This window comes from Rhinatrema bivittatum, chromosome 2 (assembly GCF_901001135.1).
Source record: "Rhinatrema bivittatum chromosome 2, aRhiBiv1.1, whole genome shotgun sequence".
Taxonomy (NCBI): Eukaryota; Metazoa; Chordata; class Amphibia; order Gymnophiona; family Rhinatrematidae; genus Rhinatrema; species Rhinatrema bivittatum.
In genome coordinates this window covers 358,617,843-358,636,026 of record NC_042616.1, presented here as the reverse complement: position 1 = coordinate 358,636,026, position 18,184 = coordinate 358,617,843, and the positions used below count along the sequence as shown (strand labels likewise).

The 18,184-nt window shown below is 44.5% G+C and overlaps 1 protein-coding gene across 1 annotated transcript in view; it reads right to left on the bottom strand.

Annotated features, from left to right (window-relative positions):
• BRD9 (bromodomain containing 9) overlaps positions 1-18,184 on the bottom strand; it is a 328,799-nt gene that overhangs the window by 181,938 nt on the left and 128,677 nt on the right. Inside the window, 1 exon segment of the mRNA XM_029589931.1 lies at positions 13,465-13,575. Coding sequence (XP_029445791.1) covers positions 13,465-13,575 — 111 coding nt within the window.

The window sequence follows — 18,184 nt, the reverse complement described above, 5'->3', positions numbered from 1 at the left end:
AGAATAACTTAGAAATTTACATAGAAGGTTAGTAACAATATTAACACAAGGAGTGTAACTGTACATTTTAAGGAAATAATTTAAGAACTTAGAGGTTTGTTTTACCCAATGCCATCAAGGGCCTACCTTGGCTTATGCAGCACTGATCTAACATTAACCTGCAGATCTCCAAGTCAAGCACTTCCTGCCAAGCACAGTGCCTGTCGAAGGTCTCCTCAGCCATCTCCCTCACTCGAGCAGTAACCCCAGAGTTACTTGGTCTACCTCCACAATACGCTGGATGTCTTTAGTAAGTGACAGGCCAAAACTCTTTCTCCACACTGCTCCTACAACTTCCCTATTGATATTGTTTCCGGGAAAGATGGCCCCCAGAGAGGGTTTAGCCTTTCTCCACTCCTGAAACTGAGGTAATATCAAAATATATCCAAGAAGAGATTCGCCCTTCTTCCTCCCCTGCCAAAGCTGGGTTCTTCTTCGTTGGAAAGAAAGATGGATCACTCTGCCCTTGCTTTGAATACTGTGGGCTCAATGCCATCACCAAAAAGAACTACCATGTGTTACTGTTTATCACAGAATTCTTCAACTGCCTCAGGTGGGCCTAGATATTCACCAGACTTGATCTCCATGGGGCATATAACCTAATCAGGATCAGAGAAGGTGATGAATGGAAGACAGCCTACCCAGATGTTAACTAAACATAGACAGTGCCAAGTCTTCCCAGATGCCTTTCAATCCCAGACAGTCCCCCCCCCCCCTCAGTTCTCCCCTACCTACTATGCCATTGTACGCCTAATCCAGTTAGTCTGTGTACCTTGCACACTTTGTGATTTCATTAAGTTTATCATATATTGTTAGTAAGTTATTATGGTTATGTTGATTGCTCTTCACTCTGTCCTCTTAACTTCTTTCCTTTATCTCTCCTTCACTCCCACCCCCCTCTACATCCCCTTTCTTGCCTGCTCCCCTCATCCCGCACCTCGTTCAATGTAATTTTCCTTTCCTTGAGTTAATTGTAAACCGGCGTGATGTGTTTCATGAATGTCGGTATATTAAAAGCCTGTAAATAAATAAATAAATAAATACCAGAGATGGACATTACAAGTATCTGGTAATGCCATTTGGGTTGTGCAATGCCTCTGCTGTTTTTCAGTTTATGGTAAATTAAATTTTCTGCAACCTTTTCTACAACCAGGTCAGGTCCAGGGGGAAAGCAAGAAGTGGTCAGAGTCCAAGCAGAGGAAGGTTCTGGAGGATCAAGCCAAGGGAAGAATAGGAGACACGAGGAAGACAAGGGCAGAGACAAGAATAGGGAAAGACAAACTAAGCAAGGTCAGGAATGAGCTAGGCAAGACAACGACAAGACACGGATGCAGGACCAATGCAAGAACATGAGCAACACATACTGAAGGCACAGCGAACTACAAGAGACCATTGCTGAGGAGTCTGCTGTTCCAGGAAGCAGCCTTAAGTAGCAAGAGGCCCATGATGTCATCAGAGGGCACCACAACCAAGTCCCTGGCACAGGTCTTTAAGTGTCGGGCAGTCAGGAGCGCACACTTGTAGAAGAAGATAGGGGGTGTGCAGCATGGTGTCATCTGTGGGCGTTGTCAGCCGCGATCTGCTGCAAAGAAAAGCTGGCGACATGGTGAGTGAGGTGGTTCATGGGGATGTCCTGCAAGCTGCTAAATGTAACAGTACCCCTCCTCCAAAACTCCCTCCCCAGTTTTCTGGTCTTGGGCTTCCTGGGGAATTGTCTGTGGAAGTCTTGTAGCAATTAAGGGGCTTGGACTTTGGAGGCTAACTCCCAGGAATTTTCTTCAGGCTCAAAGTTTTTCCAAGAAATAAGGTATTGGATCTTGTTCCTGACCCTCCTGGAATCTAGAATTTCTTCAGCCTCATATTGAGTATCTTCCTCGGAGATCATTTCCTTGGCCTTAAGGGAGTGGTCTTGAGGGCCATGACAAGACTGCTGGTTTCAACAGAGATACGTGGATCACATCATGTACTGGGAGTGTTGGGGCCAATTTCAATTTGTAGGCCACGTTTCCCACCTGACAAATCATGGGAAAAAGCCCCACAAATCTTGGGGCGAACTTTAGTGATGGCATTTTAAGGCACATGTTCTTAGTGCTGAGCCACACCTGGGAACTATTTCTTGTCTGTTGGCCTCTTGGAATGATTTACTGCTTGTTCTAGGAGGTGATGGTTCTTTTGCCGAAGTTCCTATAATTTATGGCCCATTACGTTGGCTGCAGTACAGGTAATGGAAACTGGAATAAGCACTGGCGTGTGGGGGGTGGCAGCCAAACACAACATTAAAGGATTGATTATCTGTCTGAATGAGGATAACACTGTTGGCTAAGCAATCCCTAAAAGCCTTTATAGCATACCATATTGCCCTTAGCTCTAGGAAGTTTATCTGATGAAGCTTTTTCTGATAGATGGACCTTGCAGCCATAGCCTATGTGGGTCCTCAGTCCAGGTTGGATGCACCCATGTCTAGGACAATTTGCACTGGATGAATCTGGAAAGTTATTCCCTCGGCCAGACTGTAAGTAATCTGTCATCAGGACAGAAAGCCCTTCAGAGGTTATACAATGTGCATGCTGTCTCGGAGATCTTGAGTGGCTTTGTCGCACTAGAATCTGAGGGTCCAATGGGCCCTTCTCATATGGAGATGTGCCAAGGGAGTAACATGGACGGTTGATGCAATGAGACCAGACATGTTCAAAATGTCCCATGCTGATGCCTGCTGACTCATTCTTATCCTCTCCTCTGCAGATATCAATGCAATAATCTTCTCTTGCCCGAGTTACCTTTAGCAGCACTCATAAAAACTCCAATTGAGATGAGAGGCCAAAAGATGGATTTGGGATAGCAGATGACAAACCCTTCAACACCCAGAGATATTGCCTTGAGATGTGCTCTTGACCAGCCACTCGCCAGGTAGGAAAACATTTATACCCACAATTTGCGCAGATGCGCTACCACTACCGCAAAACATTTTGTGAATACATGTAGTTCTGAGAACAGACTAAAGAGCAGTATGTGATATTGTATGTGATGTTTCCCTATTTAAAATCTGAGATATTTTCTGTGATCTGGGGGCAAGTATCCTTTAAATCTAAAGAGAAAAGCCAAGCCCCTTTTTTGAGAAAGGGCCTCGAGGTGCCAAGGGAAATCAATCTGATTTTGAACTTTTCCCTTTCTAGGAACTAGCTCAAAGTCCACAGCTCTAGAATGGGTTGGAGTTGTTCTATTTTAAGTACTTGGAGCAAAGTTCCCATCCTGGTGGAACTGACTTGTCTACTTTGACTACTAAGAGGGAGGGGAACTCCATTTGTAGAATTCCTGATGCTGAGATACCAACCAAGTAGGTTTCAGTCAGCAATTTGGAAGTATGTACAATAAATGTAGTCTGAAACCTGTTTGGTTTATCCTGAAGACCCAAATATCTGTTTATGTAAAACCTTAGCCTGCCTGTGACAGAAAGGTCCTCTGACATTGATACTGGGATCTTGGCTATATTCTCTATAATAGAGTCAGAAACCTATCCCACATTTTGGTGGGATGCTAGTTGTGGCTCTGGGGCCCACTGGGGGCCCACTGTCCTCATCAAGTCCTCATGTTCATCCTTGGCAGCAGTGGGCTCTGGGGCCCACTGCTGCCAAGGATGAACATGAGGACTTGATGAGAACTCCTGGGTATCCCACTCGAGAGCTACCTGGTTGAGAAAAGTGAGTCTGAAGCAGCAGTTTAGAGGGTCTGAAGCATCAAACAGTGGTTTTTATTTAGAGTCATTGCCTCTTTGACCTCATCTTCAAAGATATTAACCCACTGCTAGGTATATCAGTGAGTCCTTCCTGGACATCTGGCCCAAGGTCTGAGGGCTGCAGCCAGGCAAGTCTTAAGTGTCAATATTCACTGCAGGTTCTTGCGATGCTGTCTCAAAAACATCAAAAGTCAATTGACCATGTGCTTTCCACATACCATGCCCTTGCCCACCAGTGACACCAAATCATCACTCTGCTTCTGAGGAAGCTGGACTGCCTACTCTTTCATGCTCTTCAGAATGTCCCATATATACTGCCTCATGAAGAGGTGACAGGCTGCTAGGCAGGCACTGAGCATAGCTCCCTGAAAAAGCTTTCTCCCAAGCCAACACAGGATATGAGAATCCTTCCCTGGGGGCACAGAGGAATGGGTTCTAGACCTCTTGGTTTTCTTGACAGCAGAATCAACCACCACTGACTAGAGCAGCAACTGCTGCTTCCTGAATCCTAGAGCCTTCTGGACACGATATACAGCATCTGCTTTCTTATTCATTGGAGTCATAGAGAAGGAAGTCTCACACATCTTCATCTGCACCTCTTGAAGGATCTCATGGATGAGGACTGCCACGATATCCTTAAAAGGCTACACAAATTGGAAGATGTCAAGCATCTTGGTTTTCGATTCTTCCTCCTTCTGCAATGAAAATTGAATGGCATCCACCATTCTTTTAATAAAATTGACAAAGGAGATGTCCTCAGGAATATTCTCCTTTCTTGCAGAGCAGAAGAGTGAGGCAGACCAGTTGATACCTCCTGGTCAGAGAAATCATCAGAGCCACTGCCGTATGCCCAAGACTATTCTGAGTTCAAGCCTGACTTGTGGGTCAGGGCATGGACAAACTTGAAGAAAAGATGGATAGCATAAAGTAGAGGCAAGATCCTGGAGAAAAATATGTTCCAGTCTGTCACAGGTTTGGAACTGTGAATAAGATTCACCTTTCATCAGAACAATGATCCTAGGCACAAAGCTTGGGTGATCTTGTATCTAAAATCAGTTGGTTCCCCACTGGGCCAGAAGTGAAAGAACCAGGAATACTGCTGCTATTCTTGTTCATGTTTATGATGAGGAAAATTTGGTTTTGCAACTTTCCAAGACATAAATCTGAGCTCTCTAGATGCCATACGCTCAAATGGAGTATTCATCAATTTTGATGGAACTAGAATGAAGTCCCATTGAACCGTAGTTTCTTTTACTGATGAATGAATATGTAGGAGTCCTTTAATAAATCTTGCTGTGAAGAAGTGTCCCTGAAAACCCTCCTTAATCGGTGCTGGACCAGGTATCTAGCTTGGTCCAACTTAAAAGCTAGAGACACACGTAGCTCAGTAGATGGATTCTAGAGAGCAGGATTAAGTGTCTGGGCACAGCTGGGAACAGACAGACCCCAGGTCTCCAAGAGAAGGTAAACACTGAAGGTAAAGAATAAATGTGAATACTGAAAGTAAATGCTGAGAAGTGAATACTGAATACTTATTTCATTTATTCATTTTATTTAGACATTTTATATACCACGGTTTAAAAAGTGACATTCATAGTTGTAACTCAGACAGACTATCAAAGATTGGTTACAGGGGTGGTATTCATAAGCGGGCATTAATATCTATAAAGTTACATTTTCTAGTACATATTAAAATTGATCTAGTACAGATGGCAAAGAGTACGGGTAATTAAAACAAAATGATAGTTTGCAAATCTTAGTCAGTGGGTTGTTTGGAGAATCTCACATTCTCTTGTTTGATTTATTCTTCATGATTCGATTATTATCTTTTGTCCATCTTGTTTTTGTAGTTCTGTATATTCTGATGTTTTTAAGTTAAATTCTATGTGCTTTTGAATAGCCATGTTTTTAGTTCACATTTAATTCTCTTTCCGTCTGGTAAAATGGTAATTGCTGAGTATGAATGTGGCTGAAGATAAGCCACTGCGTATGTTTGTTCTCTGGGGAGTTACACACTGCCTGTGTTATCCTACACTCTCCATTAGAGGAATTCTGGATACAGTAAACCTTCACAAGGATGGTGATACACTGAGAAAGTACTTAGATGAACTAACTGAATTAGAATTTAATCCTGAGTTGGAAAATGAAACAGGTATTGTAGTCATGTAGACATTTTGCAATGGTTGTGGTTTTGAGATTTACACCAAAGAGAAAATCTCTTCCATTTTAAACTGTAGGAATGTCTAGTGCAGTGGTTCTCAACAGGTGTGTTGGGATACACTGGTGTGTTGAGAGGTCTAGGGCGGTGTCAACAGATGGCTGCCTCCTTATCGGCCCGGGTGCAAGTTGGTTGACTTCTCTTACAATGGGCCTGATGGAAAGCTACTCTCACTTCCTTCTCTTCTTTCTGGCTCAGTGGGAGGCTGTTTCCTCCTTCACCCAGATCAGAGCGAGTCAATGCCAACTCCTGCTGTTCTGGGTATGATTGGATGCAAACCTTATCTTCCCCTGCTGAGTCTGGAAGTGATGCTGCTGATGATCTCGTCACCCTGTGGAGGGTGGGGGAAAGGAGGGTGGGGGTGCTGGCAAGATGAACGTGGAACAGAGAGGGAGCGTGGGGGCTGCTGAGCAGGAATGGATAGGAAACGGGGGGGGGGGGGGGTCTTAGTAGCTGGGCAGGCAGGGAGAGTCAAGCAGGCGAGAGAGGGAGCACAGGGAAGAGGATGTAGGGGTTCAGGAATGTTGGGCAAGGATATGAGTGTGAGTGGATGATTCAAAGGGAGTAATTGGGAAAAGTGAAGGATGATAGAGGCATGGAAGGGGAGTGACAGGGTGCAAGAGCCATAAATATGTCAGTTTTGTGAATGTGCATTTCTTCTATCTTTCCTTAGTGTAGGAGCATATGTATTTCTGTTTCTAGATCTCCAGTTTTGCACTGCATGCAGAGTGGCTTTTTCAGGTTTACATTCCAGTTTTTGTCTCCACATTTGTAATTTGTGGTCTTTTAATCTGTATTTGGTAAAGGTTGGATCGGTACGTCTGACTGAGGTGAGATATTTTACTAGTAGGTAGGGATTTGTATCAATCTTCTTTGGTGCATTTTCTGATTCTCAATAGGACATGCGTTGGTGCTGCACTGCTGCCTTTCCATAGGAAGGGCTATTGCTGTTTGAGTGCTTGAATTAGTGTTGCAATGGTATAGAAGGTTCGCTACACATGTGTTACGACTGTCGCTGCCTGACATCTCCACTCTGCCCTCCTTACCTCTCTGGCGACTCCTCCCGCGGTTGACGGATGTTTGGCTGCCGCGGCGTCTGCCTGCCATCCTCTCCGGTGTCCCCAGTCTGGCTTGGGTGCTGCCTCCCGCCATGCTGTCCAGCTGCCTTAGGGCGTGTGCGCCACATGGCCCTGCTTCAAATACTTTCTTTGGCGCGAACCTCAGGGGCGTCCTCCTGTGATGACGTCACGCATCCCGGATACAAAAAGCCTACACTACTGCTAGCTAATAGAGTTAGCAACAGGTATTCGTACTGGTGAACTCCGTACGGATGGGATTCGCTCTCCGTACCTAGCTACTCTGCCTCTCCATTATTGGACTTACTCTATTTGGGGTACCCTCTCCTCGGGGGCCTCTCTCTTCTCTTTCAGGTCGCTGTCTGGAATCGGTAATCGCTCCTCGAAGGCCCATGTTCCCGGACTCGCTGCCTGGACTTCACTTCTGCCTGGAAGATACCGCTGCCTATACCATCAGTGAGATGGTGTAGGCAGCGGTATCCCCCTCTCATTCACTTCTCAGAGCCGTTCCCTGGAACCAGGTACTCGCTCCTCGAGGGCCTGCCTATACTTCAGCTCCTGTGATTCCTACCGAGAGAAACCGCTGTGTGAGTACTCAACCAATGAGGCTCTATTCCAGAACCCTGCATATACTTCATTGTACTCACTATCTCAGTTTCTCTTCACTACAGCACAGCCATTGCGGGATCGCTGTTCCAGAGCCTGAGGGACTACAAGCCCAACCGGGCTTCTTCTCTGCTCATTACTGCCACCTCTGGTAGCTCCTCAATACTGTGAATAAAAGATCTATCTGTGTTGTGTGTCCTAAGCTGAGCCTGACCTGTGGCCCCTCACGGGACTTCCCCCCATGGGCGTGGTCAGCAGCCACAGTGTCCAAGGGTCCACCCAAAACCTTACAAACAATAACAACATGTACTGAATGGTTTTTTTTTTTTTTCAGGTTTTATATTTTAGATTGTGCCTGGTAGTAAGGGAATTTGTGTTTCTGTTACTGAGATAGCACCAGAATCAGAATATCTTTTTTATATAGCGAGTTCTATTTGTTACACTCCTGAACTTACCTTTGCTGCATGGAGCCGCCGCCGACCTCCGCGACACGGAGCCGCAGTCAGCCTTCCTTCACCGCGGCACAGCCTACCACAGGGCGGAGCCACTGGACTGGTCACGGACCACGCTTGAGTGCAAAGCAGATTCCAGACGAATACATGGAAGATGAAGCCGGAACATGGCAAAGGTTCAGTACAAACCTGCACCGAGACGCGCCCTACACAGCCGCCCATGGGTGGTCACGGACCACGCTGGAACGGAGCAGGTTCAGTCAGAGTCTTAGGCATGGACGGAACAGCCACAAGAACATCCGAGGGCCGAGATGAGATTAAGGGTAAGGGACCAAGATGAGACTTGGCTTCAGGCATGAGACACGGGACCAAGACGAGGCTGCAGGACCAAGCTGAGCCTGCGTCGCAGCCTCAACTCAATACTTGACTTTGTTCCTGAGCCTTGATCCTGAGTCTTCATGCTCAAGCCTCTCATTTGAGTCTTCATGTCCCAAGCTTCTCGTCTGTGTCTTCACGTCTCCAAATTCCTTGTCTTGAGTCTTCATGTCCCAGAGCCTTTGTCTGCCCTCGTTTCCTGTCCGGCCTGCTGCCTCTGCCGTTTCCAGCAGCAGGTCTGAAAGGGTTTGGAGTAGTTGGAGGACCACTCAGAGACCAACCTTGCGTGGTTGGTCTCACTGAGGCTGTGCAGGTTGGCAAGGGCCTGGCTTCCTGGTCTCAGCCCAGGCTCGGACATATCTCACCAGCTTCAGTTCTGCCTTGGAGTTAACTGGGGTTGTGCCGAAGTTCAAGGGCACACAATCTCCTCGGAAATGTGACCGCTCTCCTAGCGCTCCCTAATAGTATTTAAAATATCCTAGTTCTGCTCTGCATCCATTGTTTGTGGATGAGAGGGGGAGGTGGGGGCAGGCTCCTGTGGATGCAGAATATATGTTTACATTTAGCCCCGTGATGGTCAAGTGTTCAGTGTGTCTCACCTGTAAGCATTATCTGCCAGGTGTGTCCCAATAGAAAAAAGGTTGAGAACCACTAGTGGACAGTTTCCTTGATGCTAACAAAACTGTTTTGCTATCAGAGGAAAATGACATGATTTAAGATTCAATGCTCAACATCCATTGCTAGAGATCGAAGGCTGGGATAAAGAAGAGACTCATTGTAATGGGTTAGAAAATATGGAAAGATTCTGTGGTAAATTGACTGCATTATTGCTAGTATTTGAAGCCCAGGAAACCAGGCCTGACATAACCAAATGGGAACTAGTGGAATTATTTTCTCTCTGTTTTCTCCTAACTTGAAAACTTTTGGCAATCAGTGCAAATGGAAGAAACATATACATTAAACTTTTCAATCAAGTTAGTACAAATGCATCTGATGCATGGCATTATGGTCCGGTCTTGTGGAACAATAATTGGACGTTTGTGGTTGAAAAGTGCCATAAAGAAATCCACTTGAGGAGTTCCACGTTGCTGGAAAATGTCTAGAAGGATTTTACTGTGGAAAGACTCTCATGACGTTGTCGTTGACGACTCAAGGAATCTGCTAGAACATTGAATTCTCTGGAGGTGTGTGGCAAAGAGGTGTATATTTCTGTGTTGCCCAAAACCATATTTCAAATGCTTCCTGACATAGCCTCAGAAATCTTGTTACTCCTTGCTTGTTTATGTAATACACTGCTCCCAGTTGTCTGTTTGGATCTGAATCACCTTGCCTCTTATCAACTGTTTGAAAGCTACAAAGGCTTTGAAGATGTCTTTCAATTCCAGAATATTTATGTGAAGCTTTAGTTCCTATTTGGTCCATGTGCCCTGAGAACAGATTGTGACTACTCCTCAAGCTTGAATGGAAGCATCCATGGTCAAAGTTTTTTTTTTCTAATCTAAGGAGGATGTAAGATGTGTCCTAACAGTAGATTTGGTGGATGAGTGGATCATTCCAGAGAGTTCAGTGAGAGGTATCTTGAGTGATAATGGTTGAGATATTGATTCCAATGGTGTTTTTAGATGCCATTGTGGTAATCTCATGTGTATCAAGTAAAGGGAGACACATGAACTGAGGCTGACATGAAGCGGGTACTCCTGGTAAGTTTGAAAAGGCCGAGCAGTGGAGAAAGATTTCCCCTTGCTGACTCGGATCATAGTTGCAAGTAGTGTGGACTGCCGAAGCAAGTCCCATTCGAGTTCCTTGCTAACTCATTTGTAGTTAGCAAACAAAGACCTTTTAAATTGAAAATGGATGACGTCACTACGGGGGGACGCCCCCAAGGTTCGCGCCCTTACGTCATCAGGAACATGGCGGATCCATAGCGTCAAGCCAGCCTGGTGATTCTGGGACCAAGAGGCGGGGAGAAGCCGCGGCTGCATCTGTTCGTCTGAGATGAAGGGAGTCGCTACTATGGTAGAGCGGGTGGAGCAAGGGCGAGAATAGGCACAAATGCAACAGTCTGGTATCTGTTATGGTTTTGATGAAGTTGTGAACCCCGGGCCGAGGTAAGGGATGTCTCCGCCCACAGGGAGGAGCCCCATGGGCCTCACCATTGGTGGGCGTGGTCTCAGCGACGTAAAGCTATTACAAATTCACTGTCTGATTTAGTGCTGGAGTCAGACACCCTCACTTGTGGCTTTTCTACTGGACAAAAATAGCCATTCTTTCATGCAAAAAATGTGGCACGATTTTCTACGCAAATGTACACTTCCATCGGGGAAAGGAGAGATCTCCATCAAGCTAAAGTGTCAACAGTGAGACCTGATATTAGCACATAAACCCTTGGCACAGATGGAAAAGTAGACCTTCCCATCTTCCCTTCATGGTGCCAAAAGTAATATCACCATCATCTTCTAGTTCCTCAGCCCCAAAAGCCTTGGCACAGATAACTCCAGAACCAAGCACATTGGACTCTCAGCGACGTAGGACACAGCTGTGAGAGAGACTTTATTAGGGAGAAAAGATAGAAATAACCCGAGGAGCGGGAAATGTAATAAACACAGTCTTTGAGCAATTACAGCAGTCAAATGATCTGGAGACTGGGATGTAAAACTGTATGTAGTCAGCATACAAGAAGAAAGTTATTCCTAGGTTCATCAACAATTTACACAATGGCAGCCATCTTATTTCCTGTATAGGCCTGTACTCATACTGCGGCAGTCTCAGCTGTCAGCTGCTAGAGATTGCTCCAACCTGCCACTCCTCATACTATGGCTCCACTTCTGTTTCCAAAAGACTTATTTCGACAAGCTTCAACATTTAGTACTCCTGTTGTTGCTCTCCTTCCTGTCCTCCTAGATTTCTGGTTAGTTCCTGCTCCTTACCCTGTATCGCTCCATGTCCATATCAGGAGCTACTCCTGTTTCTCATGTCTCGCTAGCCACCAGCATCAGAGGGCCTAACCCGAAGGGAAGATGGTTGACCTAGGCAGAAGTCCATCTACCATTGGTGCCCGGAATTTGACTCTTGAGATTAGGTCGCTCACTTCTGTGGCACCCTATAGACTTTAATCATTACAGAAACAGTCTGGACTTATTTTTTTAGATAACAAAAATACACAATCAGCTTACCTCTGCTGCTTAAACAACAAAAAGTCAGATTTATGAACATATGTAGGGTCTTAGTGTATTCCCTGGAGCTTCTTCCTCCCAGTCTGGATCTAATACTCCTTCCTGGGCTTGGGTTTTATTTCCCTCCCTGGGGAACCACCCTCTTACTTGGCTACTCCTTTTGTGTAATCTTAAAAGTGGACCAGGCTAGAGAGATAAACTTGGTCCTTTAAGGTGTTCTGGTAGTGGTCTTCACAGAGTACTTTTAGGACTCTAGGGTGGATACCATCCAATCCTGATGATTTGTTACTCTTTAGTTTCTCAGTTTTATCTTTTACATTCTACATTATTACAGAGATTTATTTAGTTGCTCAGAATCATCACCATTAAAGAATGTTTCATGTTTGAATACGTTCTCAACATCCTCCTCAGTAAAGACAGAAACAAAGATTTCATTCAGTTTTTTATGCTAATTCCTTGTCCTTCCAGAGAATCTCTTTTACTCCCTGGTCATCTAGCCACCCAAATGACTTGCTGTAATGGAGTGTACAGGAGAAACCCTCAGAACACCTTAAAAGACCGGATCCAGGTATCTGGCCCAAGTCCACCTTAAGGAAAGGAATCCTGGTTACAGAGAGGTTCCTCTGAGCAAGGGATTAAAGATTAGGTTCAGGAAAGAGGACCAACATAGGGATGGAATCTCAAGAATGGAAAGAGGAGAGGGAGAAAGAGAGGAGATATCAAGGATGAGAAAAAGAGAGGAAGAAGGAGAAGGTATCAGAGAGAGAGAGAGAGAGAGAGGAGGAAAGAGAGAAGCAGAGGGGATCTCAAGGTTGTGGGAGGGAGAAGAAGATCAAAGATGGGGAGAAGGGAGGTAGCTAAGATGGGGAGAAAAGAATAAGGATTGGAGCTGGTTGGCAGGGGGAGAGAATGGACAAGTAATGAAGACAGGGGATCAGGGAGAAAGAATCTGGAACCAGGGGAGGAAAAATTTGCTCTCTCACTCTCCCCCTTCTCCACCTGGTGCAGATTTCTTCACTCTCAAGTGAAAACACATTGAGTGCTAATCCTCTCTTTTATGCTTTCCCTTCATCCCCTATGTTGATCCCTCTCTCATACCCCTAACCCCTCTATTTTTCTCAAACATAAACACAAATCTTTCCTCTATCTCATCTCTCTCCCTCCTCTACCTTTCCCTTACCAACTCTCCCCCTCCGCTTTCCTTCCCCAGTTGATCCCCCTTCTTTTCACTCTGATTGCTTGGCAGAAGAAGAGCATTGATGCCTTGGGACATGTCCTGCTTCTCTGCTGCCATGTCCTGCCTTTCGCTTTGATCTGCATGATTTGAACCATGGGTAGGATCCCTGATCGCAGGAACAGAAACTCACTGTCTAAGGCACTACCACTTCCCCAATAATGCCTGCAGAGCAGCGCACGTGCAGAGGGATGGGTCTGGGAGGCAGAGTAGCAAACCTTAGGATGGCCATGCTTTCTTCCAGCTGCAATCCCCCTAGACTTGCCCTTGGTCTCCTGAGAATTGCAGGGGACCTAGCAAATCCATGGCAAGGGATGAATTTTGCAACCACTGGTACAGTTGCAGAATCACAGGAAACTAGGGGTTCTGCTTATGAGCAGTTCCTGACACAAAGTCACTGAATAACACTGAAAATGAACAAGTTTAAAGAAGATACAATGTACATTATTTAGAGAATATTTGTAGTGGATGGATGGAATGTTGGTCACTGAAAGACATGATTCCTTTGAATTGCTAAAGATACTTTCAGTTTTATGTAGAAATATAGAAATATCTTACTTTGCTCATCATCTTAAAGCCTGTATGCAGTAACTTCTTAGCCAGCTTGTAGTACACAGTTTCTGGTCTGTTGTAAGTCATTGCGTTATCACACATCAGTTTAAAGTCTGCCTGAAAACCAAGAACATAAGGAGTTAAAATGTTATAACATTCTCATTCTGTATAATTACATCATGCCGTATTAATACATAAAATATTCAAAACTAAATTCTAATTTTTTCAGGGAAGATTTTTTTTTTTAAAGACAACCTGGACACTCCATTGTAAAGGAAGGAAGCAGGTGCTTTGCTAAAGTTACTTATCTGACAACTACTGTATTTTTGTTTCCAGCACTGCTGAGGTAAGCAGGCTTTTAGTTGTTTAATTTGCCTGTAAAAGATTAGCTGGAGTTCACTCTACTCTGTTCTCCAGCAAACCACTCACACTGTGTTACTTGTGATGGCAGCAGTGGGATGTTCCTTTTCTAAGCAGCTGCACAGACAGAAACCTACACCAGCAGTAGAAAAGAGAGGAAAGTATTTATTTCTGGGGCCTGGCTGCAGTAACAATATTACGTATAGCAAACCAAGGGGGTAGCCCTGCCTGGATAGTCAAGCACTTAAAAGTTAGTCAGGGTTGGACAGCCTAGGGTTCTTTTTTTTCTATTTTTTACTCCCTGATACAAGAGGAAATTGTGGACTCCTGAATAAAAGTAATGAACTACAGCAGGAAAAGTCTCAGTGGTGCCAAGGCTTAATAATTAACATGGAGCGAATAGTGCAGACCTTCGCTAAAGGGCAGCAGCAACTACAGAGAACGGTTCACGTCCTACATAAATACATCAACTAGAAACAAGGAACACTGGCATAGATAACCCAAGCAAGATAAGCCACCACAACACAGACTTGCATTTCCCATTACCTCCAATCTAATTCTGAGAGAACCATCCACATGGCTGGCTGGCCGGCCAGAAGCCACCTTGACCACCTAACTAGCAAATATGCTTACATGCAAACGCCAAGCAGCTTTTCAGGCTGCCAACACAGACAGAAGAGTCAAAACCAGCATCCTGTAAAGAGCGGGTACATTATCGAGACATACTGGCAACAGTTCTGGTGTGGCACCCTAGAGATCAAGGAAAGTCCATAGAGCCTTTTTTGTATTTTATCAGCTAAAGGATGTTGGATGGAAGTGGCTACAAGCCAGAAGCAAAAAGAGGCCTCAAAGTAGCCAACCAGGTTCTCTTGGAACATTTCCTGGATAGGCTAGACTGCCTATATGGCAGTGGGTGTGATGGCACCTGGGGATCACCCTGGAAATCACACTGGAAATAGCAGGTGCCTTTCATCAAGCTCCAGTTGATGCCAAATCTAATATGAAAGCTAGAAAGGCAACCCACACAGGGTTCATAGTGCGGCAGTGAAAGTACAAGACTCGAGCAATAATCCTCTGGATCCATACTCTGGTCACAGATCCCAGGCATGCTAACTTGTTTTAACTGTGGAAAGAGGGGTCATTTGGCCAAAGATTGACTCTATGTAGGGAGCAAATCTATGGATGGCAACTTGGTAACACAGCCAGCACTAAATGTTAAAGTTCGCACAGTCGAGCTAAAACCTCTAGAAGAGGAATGACTGCCAAGTCTAAACCCACAGGCACGCTCCCATTGTGGAAAGAAAGCACACCTTGTCTAAGACTGTCCATGGCATGAAGATGAAGAGTGGGAACGCAATCTAGCAAAGTTCCACTGCTGTAACTTAATTGATATTCTTCGTTTGGGACTTAGGAACTTTGTGATGCCAATTAAGAAAATAAGAAATTGCCATACTGGGTCAGACAGAGGGTCTCTCAAGCCCAGCATACTGTTTTCAACAATGGCTAACCCATGTTACAAGTACCTGGCAAATACCCAAACAGTAAATAAATCCTAAGCTACTAATGCTGGTAATAAATATTGGTTATTCCCTACTTGCTAACTTCATGAAGTTCCCCCTAGACCTTGCATTATCTGAAAGAGTAAATAACTGATCCATATTTACCCATTCTAGTCCTCTATCATATCCCTCCTCAGCTGTCTCTTCTCCAAGCTAAAGAGTCCTAATCTCTTTAAGCCTTTCTTCATAGAGGAGCCGTTCCATGCCCTTTTATCATTTTGGTCATCCTTCTTTGTATCTTTTCCAGTGCAACTATATCTTTTGAGATGCGGCAACCAGAAAGGCACACAGTAATCAAGGTGCAGATCCACCATGGTTCGATATAAAGGTATTATAACATTCTCTGTCTTATTCACCATTCCTTTCCTAATAACTCATAACATTCTGTTTGCTTTTTTTGACTGCTACCGCAAATAGTACAGACAATTTCAATATTTGGTTCACTGAGATGCCTAGATCTTTTTCCTGTGCGGTAACTCCTAATGTGCTATCTAGCATCAGGTAACTATAGTGTGGATTACTTTTCCCTATGTGCATAATTTTGCACTTGTCCACATTTAAATTCATATGCCATTTAGGTGCCCAGTTTTACAGTCTAAAGGTCCTCCTGCAATTTATCACAATCCGCTTGTGATTTAACAACTCTGAATAATTGTGCCATTTGCAAATTTGATCACCTCACTCGTCGACCCTTTTTTCAAATCATTTATAAATATACAAGACGTTAAGCCCGTTAAAACGGGCTACATTAAATTTGTTTTTCAGTCCATTTTCGAACACAGCACCCTTCTACACTTTTTCTCTCTCACTCCGCCTTCCCCTCGTTCACTCACCCCCTTCCCTCCACTCAGTCTTACTCACCCTCTGTCTCCCACTGCCTCCCTCCCCTCACTCTCACCTCCCTCCCCTTCCCTCAGTCACTTCCCCACCCTCTCTCATCCCATCCCCTCTCCCTCAGCCCTCCTCCACTCCTTTTTCTCTGCTCCACAACTTCTTACCCTTCCACTTACTCACAATCCCTGTCTCTCACCTCCCCTCATTCTCCCTCCCCCCTCTCCCCCCACTCCTCTCCACCTCTCCCACCCCCTACCTCCCGCCCTCCCTCCCACTCTCTCCCTCCCTCCCTCCCACCCACACACTCCCTCCTCCCACCCACACACTCACCTCCTCCCTTTCAATCCCTCCCTCTCACTCTCTCCTTCCTCGCTACTGGCCGCTGCTCCTCGTCGCTGCGGCTGCTGCTCGACGCCGCCATGTTGATATCCAGCTGACGCTCGCTGAGACAGACGTGCTTGCCTGCACATGCTCTCTACTGCGCATTTGCGGCACGTCGGTCAAGCTTCGTTTATTAGGTTGATTAAAAAGTATTGGTCCAAGTACAGATCTTTGAGGCACTCTACTGTTGTCCTCTCTCTACTGTGAAAAATGACCATTTATTCCTACTGTTTCCTATCTTTTAACCAGTTTGCAATCCACAAAAGAACATCGTCTCCTATCCCATGATTGTTTAATTTTCTTAGAAGCCTCTCATGAGGGATTTTGTCAAACACTTCTGAAAATTCAAATACACTATATCAACTCACTCACCTTTATGCACATGTTTATTAAAAATGTAGCAGATTGGTGAGGCAAAACTTCCCTTGGCCAAATCCATTTATTTTATTTATTAAAATTTCTATACCGGTATTTGGTGGATGCCGTCCCATTAAAGTATGACTATCTGTATGTTCAGTAATTTTGTTCTTTACACCAGTTTCAACATTTTGCCTGGCACTGATGTCAGGTTCAACAGTCTGTAGTTTCCTAGAATACCCTATCCCTTCATTTTTTAGTTCTTTCAGAACACTGGCGTGTATACCATCTGGTCCAGGTGATTTGCTATTCTTCTGCTTGTCAATCTGGCCTACTACATCTTCCAGATTCACTGTGATTTGGTTCAGTTCATCTGAATTATTGCCCTTAAAAACCATCTCCAGAATGTTCAACTCCCCAACATCCTCATTAGTAAACACCGAAGCAAAGAATTAATTCAGTCTTTCTGCGATGGCCTTATCTTCCTTAAGTACCTCTTTAACCTCTCAATCTTCTAACAGTTCAACTGACTCCCTCTCAGGCTTCCTGTTTCAGATATACTGAAAAAAGTTTTTATTATGAGTTTTTGCCTCTATGGCCAGCTTCTTTTCAAATTCTCTCTTAGCTGGCATTATCAATGTTTTACATTTAACTTGCCAATGGCTTCTGCTTTTTCTTATTTTCTTCAGATGGCTCCTTCTAATTTTTGAAAGAATTTAGTTTGGATAAAATAGCATCTTTTAACTCACCTTTTAACCATGCTGGCAGTTGTTTGGCCTTTCTTCCACCTTTTTTACTGTGTGGAATACATCTACACTGGGCTTCTAAGATAGTATTTCTAAACAATGTCCATGCCTGTTGTACTCTTAACCTTTGTAGCTGCAACTTTTATTTTTTTCTAACTATTTACCTCATTTTATCAAAGTCTCCCTTTTGAAAGTTTAATACTACAGCTGTAGGTTTACTTAATGTCCCGCTTCCAGTCATTAAGTCAAATAAGATCACACTGTGATCATTGTTTTTGAGCGGCCCCACTACCATTACCTCTTGCACCAAACCCTCCATTCCACTAAGAATTAGATCTAAAATGGATCCTCCCTCTTGTCAGTATGTGAACCAATTGCTCTATGAAGCAGTCATTTATTCCATCCAGGAGGAACTTGACCTCCCTTCCATGTCCTGATGTTACATTTAACTACTCAATATTGGGTAATTGAAATCTCCCATTACTTTGT